The sequence below is a fragment of the Lycium barbarum genome, chromosome 12 (genome assembly GCF_019175385.1).
Source record: "Lycium barbarum isolate Lr01 chromosome 12, ASM1917538v2, whole genome shotgun sequence".
NCBI lineage: Eukaryota > Viridiplantae > Streptophyta > Magnoliopsida > Solanales > Solanaceae > Lycium > Lycium barbarum.
Window position 1 is genome coordinate 102,944,348 of NC_083348.1, and position 19,984 is coordinate 102,964,331.

Here is a 19,984-nt window from a genome sequence, read left to right on the forward strand (position 1 = left end):
CTTATCCTACGTTGGCATACGTAGTTTCAGGTTATCTGAGCCTTCTCGGTATTAATACAACTCCCGAACATGAAAATAACTGAAAACATGATTTCTGAATCTTGACATGAACATGGGTACATGAAGACATGACAATAAATACATATATAAAAGTTTTTCATGAAAATAAGCATAATATCTCATATCTTGTGTTATAGAACCCATGGGATGCAAGTTATGGGTTTTTCATAGATTACGGACTGAGTCTCAATTACCAAAACAGTAAATTAAGACTAATCAAACGGAATTGTAACTGACCATATAATATACATCATGGTTCAAGTGTCTAGGGTTTAGCATGAATATACCTAGAATCCTAAAACTTGGTGTGTAATCATGGAATACTGAAACATGAGGAAGAACAAGGATGTTCCCACACGTGGATAGCGTCTACATACCTTGACTTCCTGCTTTTGAGCGTATCACTATGTCCTTCAATCCCATCAACCTTCATCTATAACAATACAGGTCATAGGGATTCCATATTAGCAACAATATCCATGCTTTGATCATCTAAGCATTTTATCAAACACTTGGTGGGCATGAAGCTCCACAACCTTCATTAATGGTGTTTTCTTCACCCAATCCCCATTCTATTACTTCTAGATGATTTTACAATCTCAATTAGATGTAATTAACATCATTCTTCATCACTCACATGAATACAACAATCCCAAGTCAACAATCCAAAAACTCTAGCATAGTTCATATAATTCTCTTATCAAATCCATTTACTATTCTCCCAAGAAACATTACCTTTTTGAAGTCCAATCCTCTTGAATTCGGGTTCTAGGGTTTTCACATCCAACAAATATGTTCCAATCATAACTCTACGGATTAGAAGAGTTTTGGGGACTTGGATTCAACCTAGAATCATGATAAAACTTACCTTGGAAGGTTCTTAAGGTTGGGTACTTGTTCTCTATGAGTTTAGAGAGAGTTTTCGTGAATGGGATGTTGGGGAAATAAACCCCAAATCCCAAATATAACAAAAAAAACGCGTAAACCCGACTTTTGACCCGAAATCGACCTGTTTCGCGATGCGGGTGCATCGCGCAACAGTCTGCAGCTAAAAACTCAGAGTTTCGCGATCGGTCCGCGAAGCAGGGCCATCGCGCGCTCTCTCACGCGCCCTCACGCGCCCCGAGAAGCGACGGGTGTCGGTTCTGCACAGTGTTCGGTAAAATAGGCATAACTTCTTGTGCATAGCTCTGTTCAAGACCCATAATATATCGTTGGAAAGCTATTTCAAAGGGATACAACTTTCATCAAGGAAGTTTTCCCAAATTCCAAATTAATAGAGGGGTTATGGTCGTTGGAAGTAAGACCTTCTATAAACTCACTTGCAAACATTCCCCGTAGAGTGGCTTCCAACTTTGCTTTGCCCAAAGACATTTCTTATGACTTGATTGGTTTTTAAAACACTTCCTATAACCCTCATATTGGTTCCATTATATTATCATCTTATGAGTCAAACCTTCGCCCGAAGCTACGAGGTGTTACATATTGTTATTAATAACATGATTATAAGAACAAAGAAAAATATTACCGTAACACTAGAATTTGGATTTGTCACAGTGATATTACATTACATTAACACTACCGAAAAAATATATTACATTAACACTAGAATTTAGGATTTCTTATTTAGATATAAGATAGTTGTACATTTTTAGCCTAACTATTAATATAATACCTAACAATTTTAGGGGAGAGAACTGTTATGAGCCATAATTAAGTTATAAAAGGGTAAATTTGGAATATATAGATTTTTTATTATTTAAACAAGTTTGGTTACAATAATCAAAATAAGGGAGGTTAGTGTAAATATCTAAAACCACAAGGGAACTAAGTGTTATCAAGACAAACTTGGAGGGAGGTCTTTGAAATTATTTCGTTAATTTTTTATTAAAAAAATAATAATGTGATATGGCATGCCAACTAGGAGAGAAGAAGAGTTTTGTTATATTTAGTATTTTTTGAGAAAAATTGTGATATTTAAGTGATATTCTAGTCCCAAAAGAAACAAAAGTGATATTAGGAGATAATTGTCAAAACATGAATGACTATTTAGGGAATTAACTCTAAGAAGGATGTATTAAGGGCCAAATAGAGAAAAAAAATGAAGAAGGGTGCGGTATAACGTATTAATTTCGGCACTACCCGCTGCAAACAAGAAGCTGGTTAGAGAATAACTTATACATGTCAGAATTTGAGTTATATTAAAAGGGAAATTCACATGTAATAACAACTAATTCAATTAAAGTTTATGAAAACATTCGTCTATTATTACCTTATAAACAACCTGATTGTATATATATATATTCTTACAACACTACTATATATAATAAGGATCAATATAACTTTTTTGTAGTACTTAGTTAGAGTCCTTGGTTACATTACAACTAACGTTGCCAACTAAAGGTTTCCTCTTCCAAATTTATTCCTATATTTGTCTTTTATTGTTTCTTCTACTATGGAGTGTTTTAGAAATATTAGGGCACTCCTAAGCCTTTTTTATTATAGAAAATCCCTTAGACTAACTTTTTGAAGGTGATGACATGTCCTATAACTTCTTCATATGGCTTATTTTTAGTCCTACTTTATTTCTTTATTATTTAAGGTGTCACACCAAATTTTGGTAAATTTAGAAAATTTTAAGGTCCTCTTTTTACGCTTAAGAAATTGTGAATTGTGATGATGTCAATTTAAAAAAAAAAAACATGTCACTATGCATAATTTGAATGGGAGAGTACACCACATTTGCAGTTACCTTAATTAAAACATGTATTGCACAAAAAATTGAAATTTCTCTAATTAACAGCTCTTTAATTGCTTAGTGTGAAACTTTGAAAATTTAATAGATAAAGTTGGTCTTAATTTGGATTAGATATTGTTACCTAGTTTTTTTTTTTATCTAATCATTTGTTAACAACATTGAAATTTGAATCTTTTCATCGGCATGTTTTGTTGGTTTGTATGTTGATTGCCATATCGTTCATGCTCAACAAAATTAACTTTTTTTTTTTGGATATTATTTTGTGTATTATAATATTTTATTTTTTAAATATGATGCACGCATACTTAATTACATTTTCTATGCATAATGAACAATGTAAGTTGTAATTTATATTGCGTTCATCTGGAAAAAAAATAATGCAAGACGTACTATGTGGTTAGGCAGTTCAATTTTTGGTATGAATTCATAAATATATTTCTTAATATATAAAATACTCTTAAAAGTTACATAAAAAGAAATTATAATATGAACTTGATTGAGTAGTTTAAATGTTGAGAACATCTTTGAAAAATATGTAGCTAATGAAACATTTTTAGTTTTCTAGTAGTAGTAATGTCCAACATCTTGTGACAAAAGAGAGTAAACTTGTTATGTTTTTTGAGTATCATTTTTTTTTTACGCGGTAAAAAATATGTTAGGCAGTGTTTGTTAGTATAGGGAAACATGATTAAATGAATCATGAAGCATTGAATCTTCATTTGTGTTTGAGAAAATAATTAAAATATGCATTTTACAAAATAATGTACCATTTAAACTAGCAAATGGAAAAAATGTCATTTTCTCTTCACGTAAATTTTTAGAAAGTAAAAGGAAAGTCTAATTGTATTAAGAAATGTAATTGTTCACCCAAGAAAAAGTAATTAATTTTCTTCGTCTTTTCAATATACTTTGTATAATTTAATTGAATTAACATCTACAAACATTTATAAAGTATAAAATTTTATTTTTATTTATAAGTAACCTCATTAAAATCTCAACAAACAAATAAATATAGCATATCTAATTGATGTCTCTAGAACCAAACTATTTTTTTCTTTTTAAAGAAAATGTTATATTGGATATCTGTTGTTAAAAATTAAGATACTTTATGTCATGTATTTGTTTGAAGGTAAAAAAAAAAAAAGGTGGGGGTGGGGTGGGGTGGGGGGTCTAAAGTAAGGACAAAAAAAGAATTTTTGTTCAATTTTTAAATATTTTTATGCAATTTAAATATATGGGAAGCCTTTAGTTTTTAAGAGTTTGCAAGAAATATCGAATTAATCTTTCAATAATTTAATGTCATAATGAGTGGGGGGAAAAATAAAAAATAATTGCAATTGTAACTTTCAATCTTGATTTTGGGTCCGTGCTAGAGTTTGCAGAAAAAATCAAACTAATCTTTCAATAGCTTAATGTCACAAGGAAGAGGGAAAAAAATAAAAAGTAATTACAAATTTAACTTTTAATTTTAATTTTAAGCCCGGGCCAAATGCCCACTAGTCAACATATAGAACTTAAACTCTACATTTAATAAGTAGGTGTTTGGCCATAAAAACAAAACAAAATCGCTTTTTTTAAAACTAGCAAAATCACCAACTTTACTAATTTACCCGAATTTATTATCCTTATTATTTTCTTCCTCTATCCAAATCATATTTGTTAACTCTAATCCTAGTTATGTTATGCAATATATGAAACTATATTCGTTAACTCTAATGCTTATTATTTTGTTCAAATTGATTAACTCCCAAAGAGTGTCAATTGGCAAGAATTACATTGAAATGTTCTATTTCATATATGACATTCAGATATTGTTGTTTCTCTGCAACGTAATTCAGACATCACATGTGAAGGTAGAGGTGATACACACACTTTAAGAGTAGATCATAATTGTTGCAAAGCAAAGCAGAGGTAGGAAAATAAACGGAAACCATATAAAGTAATCAGATCACAATCTTGAATCTCACACAATGTAAGGCACCAACAAGAAACAAATTGGGAAATATTCAAGAAACAAAAGTTGGGTATTTCCCTAGTTGTTGACCGATATTAATGGGGTCAAATTTATAAAAATAAAAGATTTAGGGTAAAATTCCAAATAGAAAAAACAAAAGCAACATTTAAAACCTAAAAGTGAAAATAGTGAAAACAAGGTTTTGGCATCTTCCAATTTTCACGCCGAAATGTTAATTTAAAAAAAAAAAGTGAATAATTCTAATGGCCAAATGGGTCCTTAAGGACTAAAAGTGTACAATATAATCCGAACATAATAAAATAAATATAAAAATATAGAAACTCTTAATACTGGAGTAAATTTCAAGAATCAAGAATATCTCCGTTCTTATTCAAATACGTTGCCCACTGCAACTCTACTCACTTCAATTGAATTCAAGAAATATATAATCTGTGTCGCTATTTTGATTTAATCTGGAGTAAATTTCAAGAATCAAGAATATCTCCATTTTATTCAAATACATCGCCCACTGCAACTCTACTCACTTCACTTGAATTCAAGAAATATATAATCTGTGTCGCTATTTGATTTAACTCTACACTTTACAACCCCTCAATTTTCCTCCTTCTAATCACTTTTCTCATACTTTAATTTCTCTTACCAGACTTCATTCGATCTCTTCTTAATGGAATAAAATGATGATGCAGCACTTGGTGCAAATCAGATTCTTACAGATGGAATGAATTGCATGATGATAATCCCTTCAATTTAACGATGCCTATTCAAATTTTTCAAGCAAATCCAACAAACGTGGGAAACATTGATGAACTAGTAGGGGTAGAGGAGATGTAACAACCGATATTTTTTTCGAGTGAATTTTAGAATTAACCCTTTATTGTGGTTTGCTTAGTTTTAACCATTCACCTTCTGAAGTAGGTAAGTAAGACATAAATATTTATATGTATACAGTTTACATATTTATAGGTACAATAAGGTATGAGATGTATTATTATATTTTTTTTTTTTTTACGATCAGTGGGATGAAGGAGTTGTTAGTTAAGTGCAATTGTTTAATTAATAATAAATGACTTGAGTAGTGGGCCAAGCCCATCACCCCTCTATTCACCTAATTTCCCTAGAAGTATGTGGTGAATGGAGGAACCTATTTATTCTACCTAGTCTACAGATTGGCTGGAAAAAAAAAATAAGAAGAAGAAGAAGAAGCAACTGCTACTTTATTTTACGTGAGGGGAAAGCCGGGAACATCAAAAGAGTAGAATTCCCAACAATTTCAGGTACTACATTTAATTCCTTCCATAGCTTCACCTTTGTGATAATTGGTTTATAGTACTTATGGTGATAGTTGATAATTAAGTAATGAACTTAGGGTATATTTAAGTTGTTTCCAGAGAAACTAAAACGTGAAAACCTTTTTTAATTCTACGTTAATTTTCCCAATTGACAAAATCTGCCAAATTAAGAGGATTGAATAGTTGTTGTCAAATATATTTATTTATATATAGGAAGGCTATGTTTCATGAATGAACTAGAATGAGTAGTACAATTAATTCTTTATAGAATAATGCCAAGTATTCTTCTTTGGGGGACAATATGTACTATGTCCCGTGAGCATAGATTCAGATTTAGTGCATTTCATGTATTGTTCGTCCGAGTAAGATGGGGGTAAATAATGCTCTTTCTGGAAGACGGGGTAAGACATAGATAAATACGTACTATGTCCCATGAGCATAGACTCAGATTTAGAGTATTTCATGTTTTGCTTGTTTACGCTTCATGATTTCAGCTTTAGCTTCAGTGTTTGTATATATTTGATATACTTGTACTGTGTAATTGCTTTTATGCATTATCGGGGATTTCAAAGACTTGCCCCAGGGATAAGCTGAGAGTGTCGATGATTTTGCTGGGTCTTTTAAACTCACACTTATTGATGTTATATGTGTGCAGGTGTGGTTGACAGTGACCAGGTAGCCGATACTTGATTCATTCCAGCTTTGTTCAGTCCAGTTCAGTAGAGATGAGCCACCATTAGATCATGGCGGCCTCTTCTTCTTTAGTTGACTTAGTAGTATTCCGAGCTACGTCTCGTACTTTTATATTCAGACTAATAGTTCCATGACTTAGACATTTTTTTATGGGGTTTATGGGTAAGACTCAGTATTTGTATTTCGCTTCCGCACTTTTCTTTATATTATGAGACTTTGCGTATAATTCATCTTATTCGTTAATTTTCGCATGATTTTCTTAGAGGGTTCGCCTTATGGGTAGAAGCTCGTCAGGTGTCCGGTTACGACCTGAGTGTCAGATTTGGGTCATGACAGGAGAATAATCAATTTCATGGAATTCCACTGAAAAATGTTCAAGAAAATCTGATAGACGTTGCTGATTTTCTTGGAGAAAACGTGACAAATGATCAAGTTCATGAAATTCCTTTGGCCGCCGCTGCAAATGCTCCAACAAACGTGGGTATTGATGCACCAGCAAGGGTAGAAGAGAATAATCAACTTCTTAGAATTCCACTGGAAAATGTTCAAGAAAGTCTTTGGATTATTTAAGTTATTTAAATTATAAATCTGATATAATATTTAATCATCAATTTTGATGTTTAACAATTACCCTGAAGATACCTCCTGATCGAGCCAATCCATACCCATTCTTGTTGTCAATTCTGTATGATCTAATGATAAACATTGAATGAATTAGCATATTATCAATTGAAAAGGAATTGTTAGAACAAATCGATAATAAAACAATAACTTCGTATCTAAAAAAGCTAGAAAAGTAAAAAACTATATATCACGATCTTTCCTTTTAAAAAAATTTGGGCCTCTGTTTGAATTTGACTTTAGCCCCCTAATGTTGTTGAGACAGCCTTGAAGAGCAACTCAAACTAAAAGAAGAGTGACTCACACTAAAAGTTAGCGTAACAAGTGGACTTATTCAGGCAATCTTGTACGCATCTCTACCATTCACCAGAATTTATCTAATATTTTAAAAAATATTCAAGGTTAGGGTAATATTTTTAATAATTGTCATCACATGGATTTCAACTTTAATCACTAAGTATAATGTCAGAAATAATTTCATACATAGTTCAAATCTATTAGGTATCAAATATATAGGGGGTGGACGCATCTCTTCGTATCTTTTCTTGTATTTAGCTTATGTTTCAGTCTTTTTATTAGTTTAGTACTTACTCTTTTCGACTTTTTGAATCAAACTCTTTATTTTATTTTATTCAAATTTTTTTAATTCACAATTATAATTATAGCCTGTCTCTGTAAGTTGAGAGTGGATAATTAAGTAAAAAGTAGCTTCTTACATATGTTTCCTAAATTCTCGTCATGAAATTGTCCCATTTTCACCACTAAATAGAATATTAATAATTTCATAGATATAATTCAAATATACATTGGGTATTTTGCTCTTGATGGAGCACGCCAAATACAAGAACCGCAAGATGTACAAACGATAGTCACTGAAGTCACAATTTTTGCTTTAGATACACTGGTCTGAATTTTATTTTCTCTGTTTTGGATTTGGTGGAAAAAAAAATACAGGACATATAGCATATTTTGACCCTGCACTGTGATATGACAGTCATGGCATTTCTATAATTACCCTAATACCTGGTATTTGGATGGAGAAGAGTAAAAAACCAAGTGTACACTATCTCAAATGGCCCGGCAGCTAATCCGTGAACATATATCGTCCATGAAATAGAACTACGTTTCTGAGTTTATGGGTCCAAAAATGTTCGAGGATTCTTCGCAAAACTTTGACTCAATTTCAAAATGGCACAAAGTTCTATTGTCAATTGAACACTGAATAGTGCAAAAACTTGAAACTTGGGAATCATTTGGTTGGATGTAGTGTATTTAATTCGACATCAACATTACATTAGTGGGTTGATATACCAAATTCAATGTGGATTAACAAACATCACATATATTGGCTAATGCTTAGATCACGCAAATGACATTTCATAATCTCCATTACCTTTTTTTGGCAAAGTCTCCTAATTGTAATAAGTAGTCATCTTTTACTTATTATCTCACATTAGCTTTGGTAAAGTTTATATATTAACTATAACATAAATGTTTACAATAATATTTTTTTTACTATTAATGCATATAAAATGGAACGGAATAGTACTCTACTTCCTACCTTGCGTTATGCCTCCACAAGACAGCGGCATACCATAAAGTTGTACGGTGGCAAACAACGACATGAATAAAGTGATTGAAAAAGTGACAATCAAGTGAAATATGTATAGTAAAAAAACATCACACAAATTAAGTTCAAAAACTGATTTTAAATATGTAACTTGAAGTTTCTAATTCAGGTTAAGCGACTTGTTTTCTTAAACAGCAACAATTGATTTAGGTGCCCCCAATAAGAGCCTTTACCAACTTGAACTTCGAATACGTTTTTTTTTTTTCTCAAATACTACTCCCTTCGTCTCAAATTATTGTTGTTTTTTTGTTTTATACGTCCTTTAAGAAATATTAATTTGAAGGGATACTTGACTAACTTATTATTATTTGTGTCAAAGTTATACTATCTCTCCACTAAATGTTTATTCTATTTATATGTCATCTTTATTAATGACAAAATTTTACTAAAGGTAAAATAAGAAAAAAAAATTAATTATGTCATGAACTCCTAAAACGACAAATAATTTAAGACAACTATTTTTAATTTCCATGACAGATAATTTGAGACAAAGGAAATAACATTTTTTCGTCCAGTTTCTTGATTAATTTATTCTGATTAATATTGCCCTCGCCAAAATCAAAGCGGATAAGTAATTTCCTAGGGATTAAGTCCATTGTTAAGAAGGCTTCTTTAACAAGGGAAAACCATTTCAAAAGAGCATTTTTTTCAGAAAAAGCGATCTGCATATTTTCCGGAGAGGAAAGAATGTGCTAAGCTTAAGCTTACCTCTAAGAATAGTTTACTTGTTAAAAGCAAAACATACAATATAAACAGTATAAACAGTCAAACAGAAAGAAAAAAGTATATATAAACAGTCAAACGCATGTGAATCGCAATGTACATCCATTTCGAAACTGCAAATAATCATCATTAGAAACAGAAGCGGATCCAGAATTTGATGCTTGTGGGTTCCAATCCATTTCAAATTAAAAAATACAAAGAGACGAAACAAAAACCTACAGGTGACCAAGGCTTCGAACCCATTGACCAAAAGAAACAAAGTTCCTTCTTTGCCACTGAACCAACACACTTTATTAATAAATTCCCAAAACGTATTTCTTATATAATTATTAAATTTTTCAATACAAATATAGGATCCGCACAAATACATAGGGGTTCCCAAGAACCCCCATAGTATATGCTAAATCCGCCCCTGATTAGAAAGTCAATCAACTCTCCCCACCTCAGGGGCAGTTTATATGCTCGGTTCATCTGAACTCAATATTTCCTATGCGCAACATATATTTACGTGTAAAAATCTACTAAAATTACAATAAATAATAGATATGAACCCATAATCTTAAAAATATAATTAGTTCAATGATAATAATTTGTCTTTTAAGAGAGAAAAGCAAACCAAACTCCCCCCACCCACCCCACGCCCACCCCCGGGGTGTGTCTTGGCTAGATTGCCCGTATTTCAAGAGTAACAGTGGAGGAATACCCAAAAATAAAAAGAACTATAATAAAAATAATAGTAACAAAGAGGCACCAGAACTTGGCTGTGAAAATTGCATACCTCTAAAAGCAAAACCCTGAAATACTTATTCCAAAACTTTGACCATATATATCAAAAATTCTTATTTGCATACCTCTAAAAGCAAAACCCTGTAATACTTATTCCAAAACTTTGACCATATATATCAAAAATTCTTACTTCAGGAACGTTATTTACTCATTTCAAGTCAGTTACTTCTTTTGCAATTTACATCTTTATTCTCCTAGCTTACTTTTTTCAGATAACCAGGCAGCTAAAGGCTATGCAACTGCATAAATGGAGACTTAGGCAGGATCAACTTAACACATTTTTCCCTCCTGAATTTTGCTGCCACCAAAGATAAAGACAAATAGTTCGAATGTCAGGCATTTTGGTGCAGTAAAGATCACTGCATGTATCACTGCATGTAAAGTGTAGTGAAATACCTCTTCCTAAATGAAATCTTACATGGAAATAAAGTGCAAATGGGGGCACGAAACAGGAGACAAATTAAAGCATGCATAGCTTACTATTTTCAGCCTATTGAGATAGGTATAGGCTAACATCTATGCCGCATGAAGAAATGAGCAAAAGACAAATAAGCAAAAAGGGCTTAACCACATGAAGACAACTAGAATCAACTTTTTGACTAAACAAGATTAGATACCTGGCTTTTGAGCATGTAAGCATGGTAAACATCAGTAATATCAAATTTACAGCCTAAAAAAGGTGTTACATGAGGGAAGACACACGCACTGAAAAAGCAGATTACTTTCTGCACTGTCTGTGAAGGTACAAAGCCATAGGTAAGTAAATACTTTCATATATGATAACCAACAGATGCTGGGATAAAACTCAAAAAGATTATTCTGAGAGCTTCACCAGAAAGATGTAGTGGTCACTTTCCTATCATATGCCAATAAAGCAAACCAAACAGCATAAAAGGCCCTGTTACTAAGGTTTCGACATATGAAAATCTACAAGAAATACCATGATATCCCTACGTGATGTCTACCATGTTGTGGTAGCCACTATACCTTTATATGTTGTCATGATCTTAGCCTATATATCAGTCAAGTGGTGGAAACTCTTTTCACCAGAGCAATGCTCTGGCATCAATAAGTTTGTGGCGAAATTTTCAATACCTTTATTGTCCTTCCAAGTGATATCAGGAAGCAACCTCTACAAAGTAAACCTGAAGCTTCTATTAGCAGATTTCATTCAAAAATTTCTTGCTGTGTTTCTGCTGGCAGTTTTTGCCAAACTGAAGCCAAAAGGAAGCCTGACTTGGATCATAACAGGTCTTTCAGTTTCCACCCTTCCAAACACCTTAATCTTGGGGATCCCGCTAGTAAAGGCCATTTTTGGTGATGCGGAAGCAGAATTACTAGCCCAGCTAATTGCACTGCAGAGTTTAGTTTGGTACAACCTCCTCCTACTCTTGTTTGAGCTCAATGCAACAACAGAATCTTATGTGACATCACGCTCAGAAGTAGCAGGTATTTACACAGATAACAGAATAATGGCTCCTAAACGTAGAATATCTATTTGGATGGCATCAATTTAAAGCTCTCCAAATTTAACTGTTAAGAACCAAAAAGCAATAGATTGTAAATGTGTCAAGTGAAAAAAGAATCCTATTCTGGGCCCACAAATTTCAGATTAGCCTACATATGATTTCTAGATGAACTAATTTGTGATATCGTGAAGCATGACAGCGCTCAATTTCTGAGATGCTCTTTTCCCATTTTCAAAACTAGTCAAAATTCAAAATTAGAGTAAAGTCACTCCTAAAAAATATTAATGTAGTTTGGCAGCAAAAGCTAAAGAACTGAGAGGTGAACAGTCTTCAACGAAATATAGGTTTGCTTTACCACAATGAATTGATTCATCTACTTGTGCGAGACAAATACTTTCAACTCACCTAAATGAAACAAACAGGAAGTTTGCTGAGACAACCCCTTCAACAGTGAAAAAAGTAGACAGTAGCCATAATTGGTCCCCGGAGTATGATGCAACCACCTTCCTTTCCCTTAACCCCCCCCCCCCCCCCCCCCCCAAACCAAAAAAAAAAACCCCAGCCACCAAAACAAAAACAAGAACAGCTCACTTGAAGTTAGCAATTAGTAAGTTTTAAGTAATGACCATTCCGACGCGTCGACTATTCATGCAAGCATCATTATGCAAGCTCTTTTGTCTTATACATGTATTTCTGCCATTGAAAGTTGAGCTAGAGGTACCTGAAGAACCAGAACCAGAAGAGGATGGGGAGGAGGAAGCAAAAGATAGATCCCCAAGGAAGAAAACGATTATGCTAATTCTTCTAACAGTTGGAAGGAAACTCATAATAAATCCTAATACACATGCAACTCTGGCCGGTATTATTTGGTCAAGCATACACTTCAGGTAAAGCCTTACTAAGCCTCTCTAGAAACATAAAACCTCTTACTAAGCCTCTCTAGAAACATAAAACCTATCTTCTACAGAAAATCCAAATTAAAAGTCAATGGACTTATTTCTTTTTACACAAAATGAAGTGCAGGTGGGGAGTCAATCTACCAAAAGTTGTTGAACAATCAATATCAATACTTTCAGATGGAGGGCTAGGAATGGCAATGTTTAGCATAGGTACACAACATAAAATAAGCACTCATCGCATGAATTGCTAGAGAACTACCGAAAACGAAAAAATGCCAGCTACTCATATTGCATTAATCCTACAGGTGTTTTCATGGCATCCCAAGCTAGTATTATAGCATGCGGAACGAAAAAGGCAATATTAGCAATGGCATTGAAGTTTGTGCTTGGACCTATCCTCATGGCAATCTCATCTATTGCTGTTGGACTAAGGGGAAAATTGTTTAAATTGGCAATAGTGCAGGTGAAACTACATTGTTTTCTGTTGTCAATTCATGGCAGATTACTCAATGATGTACTTTGTACTGCAGGCAGCCCTTCCCCAAGGAATCGTTCCTTTTGTGTTTGCCAAGGAGTATAACGTGCATCCAACCATCTTAAGTACAGGGTACCAGATACAATTATCATCTCAAACTTTTAACTCCTCCACTAAGAACATTTTAAGCAGATATGATTTCTAATGTGGTTTCATTCTGATTGCAGGGTAATCTTTGGCATGCTGATTGCAATTCCAATTGCTTTGGCATACTATTTCCTGTTGGAAATATGAAACTCAGACATGGTCATGACTATTAGCAGTTATTCACAAATTCATCAAAGATACAGTTTGCTCTTCTCTAACAACATTCAACTGTAGAGGGATTACAATGAAGAAAGGACAAAAATCTTAGCAACTATAGATCTTGTATAAAAGAATAAAGGATGAATGTGTTTCATTTTATCTTACCAGCTGCTTTATTATATTAAAACATCAGCTAGCATACATGAATTAATCCAAACTTAGTCAATGCAGAGTCTCCAAGTTCAAACATTTCAGAGAGAACAAGAATGACATGAACGGGTATTGATGAGAGCATGCCATTTTATGTTCTCTAAAACATAAAATTACATAAAACCTAAGTACAAGATAACTAAACCAGCCACCATACTAGGATAAAACAATTTCAAGATTACAACTGTTGACTAAAGAAAAAGAAGAACTGAAATATTTGAGATAAAAGAGTTTCTAGATAATCAAAGAGAACAACTAGGAGGTGTTCCAGGTCAAGAAACTATTAAGATAGTCAGCACGCATTTTAACGACAAAACTAATGAATTCACAAGTATAGCTTCGTATCAATTGATGTAAAAGAGGCAAACCAAAAAAGGATATGTAGTAATGTAGGTACTATGATTGAAGTAAATTCTCAAACTTTGACAAGTGACAACAACAACAACATACCCAGTGTAATCCCACAAGTGGGTTCTGGGGAGGGTGGTATGCACTCAGACCTTACCCCTACCTTCTGAAGGCAGAGAGATTGTTTCTGAATGACCCTCAGCTCAAGTAAAACAGTTCTAAACAGGTTTGAAAAGGAAATACAGTAGTGAAGGAGCCATGGCGAAAATAGTAAAGAAATGAACAGTAACAAAAACAACATACCCGATGTAATCCCACAAAAGGGTTCCGGGGAGGGTAGAGTGTACGTAGACCTTACCCCTACCTCGTGAGGTAGAGAGGCTGTTTCCGGAAGACCCTCGGCTCAAGTACAACAAATCTGTTATGAAAAGGAGAGTATAGCAGCTCGGCAACCTACCTACCTTCTATCCTACTCCGTGATCTCCATACCCTCCTATCTAAGGTCATGTCCTCGGTAAGCTGATGCTGCGCCATGTCTTGTCTAATTACCTCTCCTCAATACTTCTTCAGCCTCCCCTACCTCTCCTCATACCCACCATATCCAACCTCTCATACCTCGTTACTGGTGCATCGGCACTTCTCCTCTTCACATGTCCGAACCACCTCAACCTCGCTTCCCTCATCTTATCCACCAAGGAGGCCATTCCCACCTTGCCCTGAATATCCTCATTTCTAATCATATCCCTCCTAGTATGCCTACAAATCCATCTTAGCATCCTCATCTTCGCTACTTGCATTTTCTGGACTTGGGAGCTCTTCACTGGCCAAAAATTTCTGCATTTGCTACAATGTGTTTCCTTTTTCTTTTACTAAAGATAAAACATTGTTATCAAAATCAAGGATAGGCACAGCAGTAGGCCCGACTCAGTTTTTCCTACTTTTCATAATTTATTGGGCATACTGCATACACCTACCCAAGCAAAAGAAAAACAGTGAGCAACCAAAAGAAAGCATATAGTTAAAAATAATATGTAGAACACCTTATGAATATAAGAATGACAAAATGCCACAAACACTAAATTTCTACTGGTACTTCAACTATCAGCATTTTGTATGACATCAGTAAGCCCAAGATTAGAAAGAAAAAGAACTTGGAAGATAGAGGTTTGCTCGATTCGGAACATTCCCTTTTCTCCATTCTTTAGACAGTTGAGGTCCTTTTTCAGATCTCTTGTTTTTCATCTTCCCGTGACTTTCTTTTTTGGGTGAATATAGTTCAACACTAGAAATGGCAAGACATTTCTCTAATGACTGAACTAGCTCCTCCATTAACACGAAGCAGATTTCTCAAGAACATGAAAGCATTAACCCACGGAAGTGATTGAGAACGACCTGCCTTATCCCCAAAAGAGGGTGAATGAAAAGCACCAATTTGCAAACAAAGCACACTAGTATGCCAATATAGTTGGTTTTTCTAGAGCTATGATGATTTCTGAAGGCCCCGTAAAGATGGTGGGACTCACTCCAACTCTCATCTTATCAGTCAAGAAAAAGAAAAGATCTTCTGTTTTCAAGTGAACGAAATTTCATGAACTCTTCAGTTTCTATTGAAAGGAAAAAGACAGAGAGGAAGATCTACTGGTCATTATTCTATTGGTGGGTGGGACCTCAAAATGGGTTTTCATGGCAGGGAAAATCAGATTCTTCCCTTATCAATATTTGAGATGCCTATTGAGCCAATTTCTTTAGTTGACAATATGAATTTTATGCCTGGAAGTAACTCGGATCTATGGATGGATGTCCTCAGGCCGTTTTCATATTGATGAGAGACAGAGGGAAGTAAAGAAACAAGGGAGATAGGAGATGTGTTATTCTGACTACCTCATTAATGAACAGTATTGCCTTTTTACTCATAATTAGGAGAAGAAGGGAAAACAACCCTTGGCTTTTCGCATATGGGCTGTGTCTCGAGGAATCACAATATATTCAACTCCAAGAATTGTCAGTAAACTGCCCCCATTTGGTATTGTTGAATGAGGCTTTCTGCAGTTCCCCCTTTTTCCTGCCGAAGAAAAGGAAAAGGAGCAAACTCTTGGTAACTGAAACTTCAAAAACTTTCTTGTTTCTTTAGGTTCTCAAATTATTTATGCTATCTTAACAACATTGGGTAAGAGATACCCTAAATCTTTGTTTTCGAGCTACGCAACTATGACAGTCAACACCATGTTTGCTTTCCATGGTTGAGATTTGATAAAAGTAAATCAAAAGCTACCAAAAACACCCAGAAGAATGACAAGGTCCACGGCGCTTGAAGCGAAAAGCAACAAGTGATACACACAATTTGCGAAAGATTAAAAAATACAATGTAAGCAAATTTTAAATAAAATAACTAATTTCCATCCAATAACAATAATGTTGATATTAAGCCAAATCCTCAAAGTTGAGATTAAGAGAATCAACTACTTCTCGTTGGAATCCCTTTCTGCATCATTGTGTGAAACACACACTTCTTTGAAATGCATGCTTTCACCCATGAAGTGATAACCCGTTGCTTCCCATCACGTTATCGCTTTTAACTTTTAAGAGACAAAGCAACTGACTTTAAGGTACAATTCTCGAGCTAAACATAAGTGTTTCCAAGTGATAAAGTAGGCTTGGTTACTACACAGGATAAAAGCGAGCTTGATATAATTATAAAGGTCACAATTTGAAATTAAAAGTCAATATATGATATACTTCAGAGCAATAAGCAATTATATTTGTATTAAACCCTAGAAGATACAGGAATTTAATGCCAGACTAGAAATGTCTGAGTATGTTGTTGTTACTAGAAAGGCCTAACCAAAATAGTACAACTCCAGGAACAAACTCACAGAAATCAAGCTACTCAGGTGATCGAGAACTTCCTACTTCGAGCAATGTGAATGACCATAATTTCCACTGATCTTAACCAGGGCAAGTGACACTCCTAGTAAAATATAGAACAATTGGTAATGGCTAAAACTTAGGAAATAAGAACATGCCATTTTGTGTACTACTTCTCCACTGTGGAAGTTAAGCAAGTCTCCACTAAATGTAACCCTAAATACTGCACTAACAATTAGCTTGTTTCCGAACTAATGCACATGTTCAACAGAATATAGGATACGTGCAAACAAGAGTAAGATCAATTAATAAGCAGCCAAGATAATAGGAGATATCTAGGGTTTAGGGTTTAAGAAACAGCAAAGAAAGCACAGGTAATACGCATAACAAAATCAGGAAAATCACAACAAACCAGAAAAGATGCTTAAGCGTACTTTAGCTGTGTAAGTAATGCTCTCGAGTTGGCAATTCCAGTTGTCCTCACACTCCACCATACTACCTCTGTACACCTCACCACTCTTCATCTCTACTGTCACTATATGCCCTGTCACTTCTTGTAGAAGCTTCACTGGTATGCCCAAGCCCCTACTCATAGCTGATTTTTCTCTCTTTCCTTACTTCTCCAAAAACCTAAGTTTGCTGGTAGAGTGCAGCTTCTTCCACTTTGACACAGCAAATAGTACGATAACCGAAACAAAGGAAACAACAGGTGGTAATAAAAATCACAGAATAAGATAATAGAAAGGTAGTAATAATAGTAATACTACTGGTAAGAAAAACTAGACAACGCTCGACTACAAGGGATGAAATCACATTCTGCGAATTAAAGTAGGATAAATGAGAAAGGTCCAACACAACCGAGATAACACTTGATTGAGCTAAAATAGCCAAAACCTTAATCCATAATTCCATAAAATAAAACATCCAACTACAGAATCCACAATACATAATAAATTTGCAAGATGAAAAAAACGTAATTCGGGTATAGGAATCAGAGTTGCAATTCCAATAACAGTAACTAACTATATTAACTCACTCTACATCAAACCCTTTCTCTTGAAGCTCAGAAATAACCTCATTCCTCATCCTCGTCCACAGCTTGAACGCTTCTTGATCAACTTTCTTATCCTGCAATGCTTTCTGATAATTATACGAATCTTTATCAGATTCAATTACTCCCTTCGGACCAATAGTTGTACCAATCATCCCACCTTTAGCAACAAACTCTTCCATGGCCTTCTCATCACCTGGATATAGAGGTGCCAAAATTAACCCATAAAAACATATAACCCATACTTAAAAAAAAAAAAATATAGAAGAACAAACAAAGAAATTAAGGACCCGTTTAGTCATGAGAATTATTCACTTCTTTCCCGAAATTTTTTTTCACTTTATTTGAAAATCAGCATTTGGCCGTGAAAATTCCAAATACAACTTCAAATTATATTTAAAAATTGAAAAACAACTAAAACCCCTGTTTTCACTTGTTCACTTTCAGTAAATTCAAACAATTTGCGAACAGTATAACCAAACACAAATCCAACTTCAAAAAATTCCAAATAAAGTGAAAAATATTTGGTTTGTATGGCCAAACGCCTAGTCAAAAAGTTAGTAGTAAGAATTGGCCAGGTTGGGCTCAACCCATTTTGACCGGACAAAATTCAGGCGTACCTGGATATGGAAATTTGCGGCGTTCGTAAAGATGTGCTAGTTCTTTTTCTTCTTTTGGACGTGGCTTTAATGTCCACCAACCAAGCGGTGAAGTTTCATTCCACACCCACATCACGCCAAACAGAGTGTAAGTACAGAGTAGAGCTTTTCCTACTTGTTTCCAGAAGTGATAATCTTCTTTACCCAATCCAACTCTCTTCAGGTATTTCTGGGCATCGAATGATTTTGCAATTTGAGCACCTGCTTTGTTACGCATCGTGTTTGGCTAGTGTCCAGAGTGCTACTTCGAGAGAGTAATTATTGAGCCTACTTTTGATATTTGGGCTTTGATTTCGAGTATTAGAGGAGGAGGAAATTTTGGGAAGCTTATTTCCGGGTTTGTTGAAATTATCATTTTGATTTTCATACGGATGGATTTTATTTTATAGGCTGCTTTCCAAAACAAAATCTATATATAATATAAAGTTATGAATAGACAACGTAATTGGCACCTCTTTGTGGCCAGCTTTACTATTTATCTTTTTTGTGATTTTTTTTGGCTTTTTATCTTATTTTTTGTAATAAAAATATTAATATATCAAAGAAAACTTCCATTTAAGATTGGCATTTATGTTGTCAAATATCGTGTTCCTCCAAAAGAGTGAATCAGTTGCAACAATTAATTCTAATAACGGACGCAATTTGAATGGGCAATTTCCTGATTATGGCCTTATTGGAAGGTTACAACATCGAATGTAAATATGTAATGATAGCTATTAAAGTAGTAACAAAGCAATACACTGCCTCTTCAGTCTTCACAACCAATCCTTTACGCATTTTCCTCTTCATAGTGGAACAATGAGGATATTGCAAGATCGGAGCATCTCCCAAATATTTTCTCTTTTGGGCCATGATGGAACCTCGATAATTTTGTAATTCATTTATGTTTGTTTCCGCAAGTGTGATTCATTTCTCTCTCACACTCTGTCAACCGGCGAATTTATGTAGTTTATGATGGTAAGTTTGCATATTCGTAAGATGTCAAATAAACCCAAATTTAGCATGCATTTTTCTTAATTTGAAGGCCATGGTGGAATCTGCGAGTGCATGTATAGTATTATTTACTTTTATACACACTATTAGTTATGTTTTTTATTTTCCACCCGATATCCGATATCCGCATTAGAGCCTGATTATATTCGGATTCCCGGCGCCTAGGGCCTCATT

The 19,984-nt window shown here is 34.3% G+C and overlaps 2 protein-coding genes across 2 annotated transcripts; one reads left to right on the top strand and one right to left on the bottom strand.

Annotated features, from left to right (window-relative positions):
- The first annotated feature begins 10,810 nt into the window (after window positions 1–10,810).
- Window positions 10,811–13,848, top strand: LOC132624896 (auxin efflux carrier component 8). The gene is made up of 6 exons (XM_060339636.1): window positions 10,811–11,984; window positions 12,711–12,891; window positions 13,028–13,113; window positions 13,209–13,366; window positions 13,434–13,510; window positions 13,606–13,848. The coding sequence occupies exons 1-6, from the start codon at window positions 11,477–11,479 to the stop codon at window positions 13,670–13,672; spliced, it is 1,077 nt and encodes a 358-aa protein (XP_060195619.1). The 5' UTR covers window positions 10,811–11,476; the 3' UTR covers window positions 13,673–13,848.
- Window positions 13,849–17,980: 4,132 nt separating this feature from the next.
- Window positions 17,981–19,182, bottom strand: LOC132623640 (uncharacterized). The gene is made up of 2 exons (XM_060338423.1): window positions 18,779–19,182; window positions 17,981–18,354 (listed from the first exon to the last, which is right to left on the bottom strand). Exons 1-2 carry the CDS (start codon window positions 19,032–19,034, stop codon window positions 18,140–18,142), a joined length of 471 nt encoding a protein of 156 aa, XP_060194406.1. The 5' UTR covers window positions 19,035–19,182; the 3' UTR covers window positions 17,981–18,139.
- Window positions 19,183–19,984: the final 802 nt, after the last annotated feature.